The 12,112-nt window shown below is 30.1% G+C and overlaps 2 protein-coding genes across 3 annotated transcripts in view; one reads left to right on the top strand and one right to left on the bottom strand.

Annotated features, from left to right (window-relative positions):
- Positions 1-12,112, top strand: part of LOC111624566 (partner of Y14 and mago-like) — an 85,839-nt gene that overhangs the window by 34,480 nt on the left and 39,247 nt on the right. The window lies entirely within an intron of this gene.
- The window catches only part of LOC111624565, a 48,468-nt gene that overhangs the window by 20,386 nt on the left and 15,970 nt on the right, over positions 1-12,112 (bottom strand). Inside the window, exon 6 of the mRNA XM_023367446.1 lies at positions 4,518-4,609. Coding sequence (XP_023223214.1) covers positions 4,518-4,609 — 92 coding nt within the window. The remainder of the gene's footprint in view (positions 1-4,517; positions 4,610-12,112) is intronic.

The following is a 12,112-nucleotide window of genomic DNA, read 5'->3' as shown; positions in this document are numbered from 1 at the left end:
TGACAAACACAATAAAATCACATACATTATAGACATAATGTGTTTTGTACATTGAAATGTACAAAACACATGCACCAAAAAAATTAGCAAGTACACAGAACTTGCCCAGGAAATAAGGCATCTGTGGAGGATGGATAGGGTGCTTATTTTACCTGTTGTTCTCTCCTGTATAGGTGTGTAGTTTGTGTGTGATTCCACACACACTACACAAAAACCTGGGAACATTACAATTGAATAGAAATACATACATAACACTACAGAAGGCCACTATATTTGAATACATGCCATATTGTTAGGAAATTCCTGAATACAGGCACTGACACACTTATTTAATTTTAGTTTTATTTTGGTTGCTATGCCTTGACTCTGGTTCGGCATAGTACACAGCCACCGGTGTGAACTGAGTATAACCCACTAAACACAACAACAACAATAATAATAATAATAATAATAATAATAAGTAAAATTATATAATTTTCATTTTTTTTTATTTTTATTAATTCTAAACTATTTTCACTTCAAAATTAGTTGGACCAATTTAATCTTGTAGTAAATATATTGATAAAAATTTATCAATGGAAAATAAATAACTAAAAAAAAAACTATTAATACTATATTATTTTGTTTTTTTTCTCAATATCTGTTTGTGTGTTGATCTCAACTGCTAACATACAACTGAAAAATAGCAAAAAAAATATATAATTTAATTGATTAATTTACTATACTTTAGGCTATATAACAGCCATAACTATGCTTATTTTGAGCAGATCTGATCTGCAACAGGGTTGATTAGCATGCATGAAAAATGAAAAACAATGTCTTAACATCTACTGCATATGATAAGGCATAGAATTTACACTGCATTTGAACTTAGATCCTCATTGGTGGTACACTAATATCTTATCATGTGCCATTAAGGAAGGAAAGAATAGCTTGTTGCCCTACAAGTGTATTACTGTCTTGACTGAGCATTTCTTGATTTGACTTATAAGTCCAGAGGTCAGCAGTGGCTACTGGCCCACGACTGCCTATGATTAAACTAGTCTCTGGAATTTTGCAGTGCCATTATGGCAGAACAGAATCCTTTCTTTCAGAGTTTTAAATATGAGATAAGTGGTCATTTGCAATTTTGATTAAGATTCTTGTTACAAATGTAATTATTACAGTTATGATTTATCATCATCAATATTCATGATTTATTTACATCAATACATGTTAAAATAGAGAATAAGAGAAAAATTCTAGAAATGTAAAAGTAGAAACACGTGAGTGAGTGAGTGAGTTAACTAGAATCAATTATTTAGGATGATCATCTGTGTTCAAGATGCCATTGATCTCTATCTTGGGCAGTGTGTATTGCTCATTATTTGTGGTGTACGATCTTTATAACTAATAGTCAATTTCATTAATGCATTTTATAAATTGTCTTTGTTCTCTTTTTTTTCCACATTTTCCTATTGATGGATCACAAAAGTCCATATTCTCAAAATGAGGGCTACTTTCAGGTCTGAAAGAATTATTATAATCAAATAAGTCCAAATCTTAATTTTAGTTCTAGCTGCTAAATATATATATTTTTAAATAATAGAAATCTTTACTTACCAGCACTTAGTTTTTTGATTTAATAAATACTTTTGCCCTTTTTAAAAGATTATTTCAGTTTCTTTCACTTCTATACAAAAACTGTATTTAAATATTAAAACTAGTGCAAAAATTAAACTTCCTTCCAAGACCAAAAGTACTTGCTAAATTAAAAGTAAGTGTTGATAAGTAAAAGGTTTTTATTATTTGATATTATCCAGTTTATATTTTGTTTGAATATACAGTAGAGCGTTGATTTTCCAAAAGTCAATCATCCGAAAGAATTTCAGTCGGCAAATTTAAATTTTCGCCTGGCTGTGGCGCTTCAATCTTTGGCTATGTCTTGGGGTACTCAAATATTTTACGTTTTTGATACTAAATTAACATCTGAAGTATAATTTTTTATTATTTTTATATTTTTCAATATATTTATTTTGTTTGTACAAAATAAAAAAATAATTTTTAACGATACAATAGTCTTTGTTAGGCTTAACATCGACAAAAATTCAATGTGAAGCGACACGCAATGGAGAAAAATTTCGACATCGGATACGTTAAACTATTTTTTCGTACGTAAATCAGTTATCCGGACAACCCCAGTCCCCAATTGATTCGGAAAATCGACGCTCTACTGTATTTTAATTCAAATAAGAATGCTTTATATATCATTTCTGAACCTTTAATGTTAAAATTTTAATTTACCCTATTTGCCAGAGTATTGAAATACTGTAAAAGACAGCCATTTTTGGTAGCATTTTTAGAAAAAATAATGGAAAAGTTTCTCTTCTTTTGCATTGTGGCATTATTCAATTGGACAATAAGGAAAAGTTTCTATTATGATCTGTGGAAATTAGGAATAGGCACTCAGGAAGTATTCTGTGTGCATACTATTTTAAATAAAACAAGAAGCATTAAAGGCCCCATTTTACTACACAGAACATTACCATTGTCTTCTTTAACTAGTTAAGGTCATCCATATTTCAAATTTATTACACATCTCACTCAAAATCTAGCATAAGTGTAAAAGTAAAATTCTATCCAATCAAAGTTCTAACTGAAATTTTAATCTATGGCATATAAAATACACTCTAATTTTCTAACAAATATTTAGGGGAAAAAACATGCATGTCTTACAAGCTGGCAAATATTGTAATTAAACAATGCAAAATTAAATTTATTTACTGAATTATTAAAATATAAACTTTTACAATTTTCTTCATACTGGCAGACAAATATATCTTATTTGATATTTTCTTAGCATGTTTATTTGAAAGTTAATTTAAATTATTGAATTATATAAGATTTGGACCTATTTGATTATAATAAATCATTTTAAGTTGATAGCATTTAATTCAAAGAGAATACAGAGTTCCTCTAAGAACAAAAGGTAAATATTTATTTCATACATTATTTGAATTACATGTCATTGTTATCTTAAAGAACAAAAAATTAAAACAGAAATATGATAAAACATAAGGATGTAGTAGCATTGAAACACATTTGAATATTTAAACATTAGCATAAATAAAGATAAAAATTAACAACAAATAAGCAAAATAATAAAAGTAAATAAATATAAAGTTAGAAATACAAAATTATTTAAAAACAAATCTTCAGGTCTTATTAAAATAATATTGCTGGATTACAAAGATTTTTTTTTACATTATTTGTTTGTTCAATTTATTTCTTATGTAACCATAATATTTATAACTAATTTTAGAACTATACTTTCAATCATTTACACATTAATTTGATAGTTTATGAATAAATAAACTTACAGAAAAACAGACATTTGATAACTTTACACCCATCCACACTACATACCTGTATATATTTATATTATATAAAATTGATCCAGTCAAATACAGGTATCCCTTGATTAACATGGTTAATTAACCCTTAAACCCTTAGCCCGAGATATCTCAGGCAAGTTGCATAGCATTACATAAAACTCGGTCCTTTTGGCCCCCAAAATTTTTTTTTTGGATTTTTGGAATGTTTTTTTAAGTCTCCAAATTTTTTCAAAAATTTTTACCTGCACAAAAAAATTTTATCACAATTTTAATCAACCTTTAATGATGCACGATTAACGCTTAATTGTTTTTTAATGCGATTTTTTTTTATCAAATTTAATTAATCGTTCTAAAGTTGTAGTGCACGGATTTGACTTCAGTAAAGTTATTTAAAGCTACTTTCTGATGTCAAAAACGACCTCCAATAGTTTTTTTAATTTTTTCGTGTTAATTAAAATTTCTGTCACATTTAAAAACGGTATTGCCACAATTAATTTTGTGTGTTAATTAAATCCCACATTAAGCGAAAGTGCATTAAGCAAGGGATAACTGTACACACTGACTATTTTACTATAAACATAAAATTACTTATTAATTTTTTAACCAACTGTAAGTTGATATTGAATCAATTTATATTTTTAAAATAAAAGCACTTTCTAAATTAGGCAGACTAAGATCATATGCTCAAGATATAATTATTAGTTTAAATAATTAGTTGAAAAAAGAAGCAAATACATCCAAGAATTCTGTCAATGTTTTTGAACATTTCCATTAAATAATTAATCTAATAAAAATTCTTGACATCTTTTCTCTCACAAATGCACATTTCTTGTGCATTCTTTTTTTGTTAAGCATTCTCTAACATTATGCTAAAACCTCCTTTTAGAAAATATTGTAACAAATCTTAAATCTGGTACATTTAACCTGAAATAGCAAAATTTCATTTGAAAAAATTTTTTTCTAAGAGAAAAGGGTATTGTGATATTTTCTAGGTTTTCTGATAGAATTTTATTTTCTGGGCAATAGCAATATAAATCCTATTATTATATTAAAACAATTCAAGCTAAATGTCCTATTTGAAAAAAAATTTTTTTTTATATGTTAAGGCCAATGTAAATATAAAGTTAATTGTAAAATACATACCAGCATTTCTTGGAAAACCTATTATCTATACAACCATTTATTTCTAAATCACAAATATCCACACAATTCTGTACTAAAGGTAGAAGCAATGACTGCAAAAATTTAAACAATTCATTAATCATTATTTGTTAAAATTATACTATATTGTTATGCTTTTAAAATGATTTCTGATTCAATAAATTAATTTCACAGAGATTATTAAGTATTTTATAAATTAGATTAGTGATCTGAAAAGGCAATAAATTTTTAATGACTACACTTACTAGAACAAATGCAATTATTCTAATATTTTATTGATGAATGCTTTAATAATAATTTGATAAATGTTGATTTCAAATTTAATTAATATTCAAATGTAATAATCACTTCACACCGACTTTTTCAATATCAAAGGTTACACTTACATGTTGTGGCGTTATGAATGATGACTGTTTAGAGTTTGGATAAGTTCACAAGCATTTTCAATAACTTATAGTTACTATCTTCAGGTGTAAATCAAATACAATAGTTTTATATTTTGAAACTTTTGAACATCTTGTTGATCTTAACAAAGAAGCTAGATAGAACACCAATTTAAATTGAAAATTGGAATATAGCTTGAAAATATTTTTTGCATATAAATATAAAACTGTTGTATTCGATTTACACCTGAAAATGGTAACTATAAGTTATCGAAAGTGCTTGTGAACTTAACCAAACTCTAAACAGTCACCGTTCATAACGCCGTAACATGTAAGTGTACCCTTGATATTGAAAAAGTCAGCGTGAAGTGATTATTACATTTGATATGGAAAATAATAAAAAACACTTCTTTATATTATTGAATACAAGAGTTGCATGGTTGAAGCTAAAAGCACAGCTATGGTTCCTTTTAAAGAGTTGCAAGAAGGGTCTCATCCTCAAATGCATCGCTCTCAAATATGACTCCTTTCTGGTTGAAGTTCGTGCCTTATTACCACGATTTGAATGAAGTCTACTGGCTAAATTAATCAAGAACAAACGTAAGGCCACAGTAGAAGAAGAAAAACAGTTGTACTTGACCCAACTATACTTCGATAAACAGTGTGATGCAAAAATCCTATACCAACAATTGGGTAAAATAAGATACATCGCCAATAAAAAAGTATGAAATCAGAAGGAAACTCAATAAGAAATTTTATTGGCTACAAGAAACTTCCCACTGAAAGCAAACTAGAAAAATAGAAATTCAGTATTACAACTTCACAGTTTTAAATGTGCCAGACAATATTCATCAAACACTAATAAAGGGACCAAAACACATACTGGTCCCAATACTTGATTATTCACATCTTATTCCTCCTACCATTGCGGCTATTAAAAGTATGTCTACTCCAGAGTTGGAACCCAAGTTGGAATTATCAGCTATTTCAAGCATAGCAATGCAGCAATGCCCGAGAAACAAAAACGTGGATATGAAAATGATTCAATCAGTAAAGTCCTTCCTCACATCCAACCATTTAAATTTACTTGTGGCAGATAAAGAAAAAAGATTTGTTTTGTGTAAAAATCAAGATTTTCTATCAAGGGCAAATGACTTCCTGAAACAATCCAAGTCCGCTATTAAAAAACAAGACCTAACGAACAGCATATTATGGAAAACACGCAAAATTACAGCTCTTCCAGGGATTGTATCTTCATTAACAGAATCTCTAAAACCACCAATGAACACTGCTTGTCCTAGATCAGGGCTTCTTAAACTATTTTTTATTCACAATCCCATTTATGATTGCAATTTTTTTGCGATCCAAAAAATATAAAATAAAGATATACAGTATACAAATTTACAAAAACAATAATGGTATACTACCACAGTTCACTGTTGTGTTACAATGAAACAGACACAACTGAATACACTGAAAAGCAACAATACTACACTAGTTCACATTACAATCAATGTTGCTGAATCGTTGTCTTGCTGCACCAGAAGTGACACAAAACGCAACTCACAAAACCTATGACACAAAGCGTGCCATTTTCAAACTCTCACAAATTATTTTCAATATTTTGCATTAAAATCTCGTGACCCCAAGATTTCGCTAAGCAACCCTAAATGCGGTCGTGACCCATAGTTTAAGAAGCCCTGCCCTAGATTATTTTTTGAGGTAAAACACATAAGCCTGATTGGCCTTTAAGACCATTGGTCAACAAACACACCCATCCTACATACCATCTGGAAGCTGTCATAGCAAAATTATTTACATTCTTATTACTTCCATCCAACCTTGTAACCACAGCCTCTATGGATGCTAAAACAGTCATTTCTACCTAACTAAAAGACCTCCCCACTAATGCATACCACTTGTTTAAGGTTGACGACGTTTCTCTTTACCCATTGGTACCATATTTCGAGGCAGTCATGCTTGCCAATTCTCTGCTGCTCAGCTCTGGGTACCCAACTTCACATGTAATACATTTACTTAAAGCTCTCCTACTCATAACTGAAAACAATTACTTTCAGTTTAATGGCACAATATATAAACAGATACAAGGTTTATCAATGGGGTCCCCATTGTCACCGGTGTTAGCAGAACTCATTATGCGCAACATAGAACAGCGTATTTTTAATGCCCCTCTGACCATCCAATACCCAATAATGTATTTTCATTATGTAGATGACATACTACTCGCGTGGGAAGGTTCCACAGACAATTTAGAACAGTTCATTCAAATGTTGGCATCTGTTTATCCATCTATCAATTTCACTTTAGAAGAATTAAATGCCAGAATTTCTTTCTAAGATCTAGATATCCAAAAATCTCCTGAGTTTTTGTTTTCTGTTCATCATAAAAACAACAACATACCACAAATTATTCCTACGACGACATTCCAACCCAAAAACTACATGAACTCTGCCATATCTTCCCTCATCCCCTCAAACCAAGCATTGGTAGAAGAAGAATTACAGCTTATTAGTAGAGCTATGCAAGAAGCTGGTTACTCCCAGTCAAAATTTTATTATCTCCAGAACCGTGTTAAAAATAAACTATTTCCTCAAACTTTTCTCACTAACAAAGAGGAGCTAAAAATAGCACACTCCCGTTACCGTTTTTAGATCCCGTATCTCTTAAAATAGTACGTCTTTTTAAAGCGAATGGTTTTATTTTACCGCTAACTACACAACCAACACTAAGAAGATTATTATGTAACGATAGAGACATCTTTAAATTGAATGAAAAATCGGGAGTTTATCAAATTCCATTAAAGCATGATCAATCAGGAGAGGAAACTACCTATATAGGAGCCACAGCCAGAACGCTAATATCTCGCATCACAGAACATCAAGAAGACATCCTAAATAATAAGACCAACAGAATTGGCGAAAAAAGTGCTTGATCAGGAATATCAGCCGATCTGGGCCCAAGCAAAACTATTAAAAGGATGCAACATTCAAAAAGAACTTTTTATTTGGGAGAACCTATATATACAGTCGACTCCCCTATAATTACGGTCCCTATAATTACGATTCCTATAAAACTACGAAAAAATATACGTATTTTGGAAATGTTGAGTCGGATTAGTGTAGAATCGATTAATTTTATGGAAGAAAACCTTTCAATCAGCCGTAGTCCGTAAACTTGACACGTGTCGGGCTGTGATTGGAACGACTTGTAAGAAATCGGATTCCTAATAAATTAAAACTTATCTATATCTTATAGGGGGGTCGACTGTAATCGACTCTTACACCGTGCAATGCAACAACTCTAGAAATTCCACAAATATGGACAACACTATTTAAACATTATAATCTGCATTTCTAGAGCTTCAGTGGTGCTTAGCACTTATTGTTTGTGAATACTACATCATTCATATTGCTGTGCAAAAAATATTTTCAAACTATACTCCAATTTTCAATTTAAATTGGTGTTCTATCTAGCTTCTTTGTTATGATCAACAAGCTGTTCGAAAGTTTCAAAATATAAAACTGCTGTATTCGATTTACACCTAAAGATGGTAACTATAAGTTATTGAAAATGCTTGTGAACTTATCCAAACTCTAAACAGTCACCGTTCATAATGCCACAACATGTAAGTATAACCTTTAATATTAATTATTACTACTATAAAAAAAGTCATTATGATAATTAAATTTGTTACAAACTAACAAATTTTAGATCATTGAATATTTTAGTTTATTCTGATCAAATCTGATATTTAACAATTGAAATGAACAAATTAAGCATAATTGTCTCTTAATCAAGATCATATCAATCATAAATGGTAAATACTATTATAAATTATTCATAATACTATTACATGTGTGAATGCTATTGTTATTATAATTAACAATATATGATTTGACCAAAAATATTTCTATTTTAGAACATATTTGCATTCTGTATACAAATGATCATAAAAACACAATATTCTTTGAAAATCAATTCCCATAATATAATTTTCACTTCCTTTCCATATTCAATAATTTTATTCTAAAATATTTTTCACAAAAATTAAATTAATTTCATTAGAGAAAAAAATAAAAAAGTATGTTAACATTACTTGTATTATTTCCAATGTCCAAAATAAATCAACTTTTTTTTTTAGTGATAAAATTTATTTTCTCATGTCTTCTAATAATAAAAATTAATATCACATTATTTTAGATTTTATTCATAGTTTGATAACTACATAAATCTTCAGACAATGAGTATGAAGAAAATTTTAAACAAGTAATCACTGCTTTGTTCTATGCTACTATAAAAATTTTTATCCAATGATTGAGAATGTGATTTATTTGAATTCCAATTTAAATATAATAAAAGTTAACTAGTCAATTTGGAACAATATTGTAATACTCAATTTACTGAGCTTTCAATAAAAACTAATCAGTCCAAAACACAAGACAAGCATTACTTTGGACTAATTAGTTCTTATTAGAAACTAAACAATTTTGCCTGGGGACGTGGTCTGTTATTTAACCAGTGGTTGCTCTAGATACTTGTTCGCAAAATCGGATAGTCTCCCAAGTGATTTAATTGTTGATTTCTTATTTTCTAGGTAAGGTTTAGCCTAGTCTGTTGGTTATCAATTTATTTTGTTATTTTTTTGGACAGTTCTCCCATGTAAATGTAAATTAAGTTTAGAATGTATTAAATAAATAAATTAAATAAATACAGTAGAACCTCTATATTCGTAATATTCAATATTCATCACATTTTGATGACTTTTTTATTTTTTCCATATTCATCGGTATTTTCTGTATTTGTTGTCATTCCCAACACCGGAAGTGGCACTACAATTGCATACTCACACCGATCAGCTAGCCATGTTAGCTAGCTGTAGTTAATCCATCTGCTTTGTGCGGTTGTCATGTCTGTTGTTGAGTTATTGAAAAATAATCAATATTAGAAACAAATAAACATCTCCAAACCCGATATCCAATATAATAAGACACCAACCAAATGCCGGCATTTGGTTGGTGTCTTATTATATTAGAAACAAAGTTCCAATCATGCCAAAATGGCACCCAAATGTTACTATAGTCAACCAAAATACAAATACATTAATGATAATGTAATTGCCTACTTCAGAAAAGTTTTAAAAAGCACACAAAAACACAAAACACTGGACAAGTTCTTTATTAAATCAAGTGCTACTGAATCATCGGCAAAACAGACCCCATGATCACAATTGGAATTGCCTAATGTTTTAATTGATATCTATTCTTCTGAACAATAATACTGTTCTTCCCCTTCTACCACTATATCTTTATTGTACTAAATAAATACAGTAAAGTTTTACAAACAAACAACATAATTTTTTCTTGTACCTTTCTTTCAGGATGGGAATGGATTAATTGAATATCAGTTATTTATTATGAGAAAAATTGTTTCTATATTCATCATATTCCATATTTATTAGGTTCTTGGGAATAGATTAATGACGAATATAGAGTATTTACTTTTTTTTTGTTTGATTTATTATTTTATTGATGATGTTGTATATATTTGTGGGATATGTTTAGAGGATTTGATCCCGGGATCTCGAAAATCGGGATCCCGGGATCCCGACCACTTTTCAGTCCCAAAATTTTCGGGATTAAGTTTTCCTAATCCCGAGATTTTCGGGATTGACATCATTTTAAAAAAAATAGACTGCATGAAGCGAAACGTTCAGTGCCAGTGCTTTTAACAGAATTGCTTGCCTATCATTTTAATATAAAATACAAGAAATTTTATTCCAAGCAAGCAGCAGAAATTAACCTAGCGGGCTTGCGATGCTTGCTTGTAATAAAACTTCTTGTATTTTCAACTAAAATGATAGGCAAGCAGTTCTCACTGGGTTACTTGGTAATATACTTCATTTTTGTACTTTTGAATTTTCGCGGGCGCCAATCGATTTTCTGGTAGCAGTCGAGAGCACTACTCAGTGCGTTTTACCTGTCAATGTGTCAGCCATCTTGTTTTGCCAGTGTAGTTAATATAGACCCGACGCCTCTCGCTTAGGGGGATCGACCTTAGGTGAAAAGGTTACGACCCTCGCCTTGCCCGCGATCTGTCAGGATGATGCGAGAAAGTCTTTTTACGTTTCGGGGTAGTGGTTTGCTGGACGCTGAGAGACTCACACAGAGACCGAATTTACAAAATTAACGCGTTTATTTTTAGAAAGACATGCTTACAATGATCGAAACAATCGGGATTGTAGCCTTTACTCATACAATCCCGATCCGTGTCGACCGGACTGTTTTCTTCCATCCTCCCCGTGTCCTCAAAGCTTATAAGTATTTACTAACGATTCCTCCAACTTCCATCAAACCTAAACGCGTTTTCTCAGCAGCTGCATATATGTGCAACAAATTGAGAAGCAGACTTGGTGATGAGACACTGGATGCGTTGTTATTTCTCAGATCATATTTTCGTAATTCAAATTAGAATGTTCCTATTAGATTAGTTTTCTTTATATTTAAGAAAAATTTGACTGATTAATATTATTTTTAAATACTTTTTGCTAAGAAACTTACTTTACTACCTACTTACTAGGTTGTTATATGAAAGTACAGTAGTCTATTTAGTCGATGTTAAGAGAGATTTTTGTTAATTTTCAAGGTTTATTTGCATAGTTTGTTACATAAAGGTTTTTTCAATTTATGTGAGTTTAAAGAGATGTCAGTGATGTTTAAAAAAGAATAAATTTAACATGAAACAGTGATTTTAAGTCTGGTTAGTCTGACTCTAAGTCTGATTAGTTAGAGTGATTAAATTAACTAGGTGTATACCGTAAAATACGTTGATTTTTGTCTAAATTTTGATTTTTGATTTCTGTAAGATTTTCTTATTTTTTATTAACCCTCAATACCGAAATAATCCCGGGATTGAATAAGTATAATCCCAAAATCCCGGGATTAGAAATAAGGACCGGGATCGAATTCCCTAGATATGTTGTATGATTTTGTATATTTGTGTTTTGCTTTTTATTCTTCTCCCTGCATCATGGTTTGTACCAGTATACTTAGATAAATAAAAATAAATAAACTAAGCAAATTTAAAATTTGGAAATGTACATTAAGCATTTGATGAAAAAAAAATTTGTAGTAAAAATTACTAAAAACAGTTCATAGCATTGTTTCTTCAAATCAC

This window comes from Centruroides sculpturatus, unplaced genomic scaffold, assembly GCF_000671375.1.
Source record: "Centruroides sculpturatus isolate CEXI.00-Female unplaced genomic scaffold, Cexi_2.0 scaffold15, whole genome shotgun sequence".
NCBI classification, from domain to species: domain Eukaryota; kingdom Metazoa; phylum Arthropoda; class Arachnida; order Scorpiones; family Buthidae; genus Centruroides; species Centruroides sculpturatus.
This window is presented reverse-complemented; position numbering and strand designations above follow the sequence as displayed.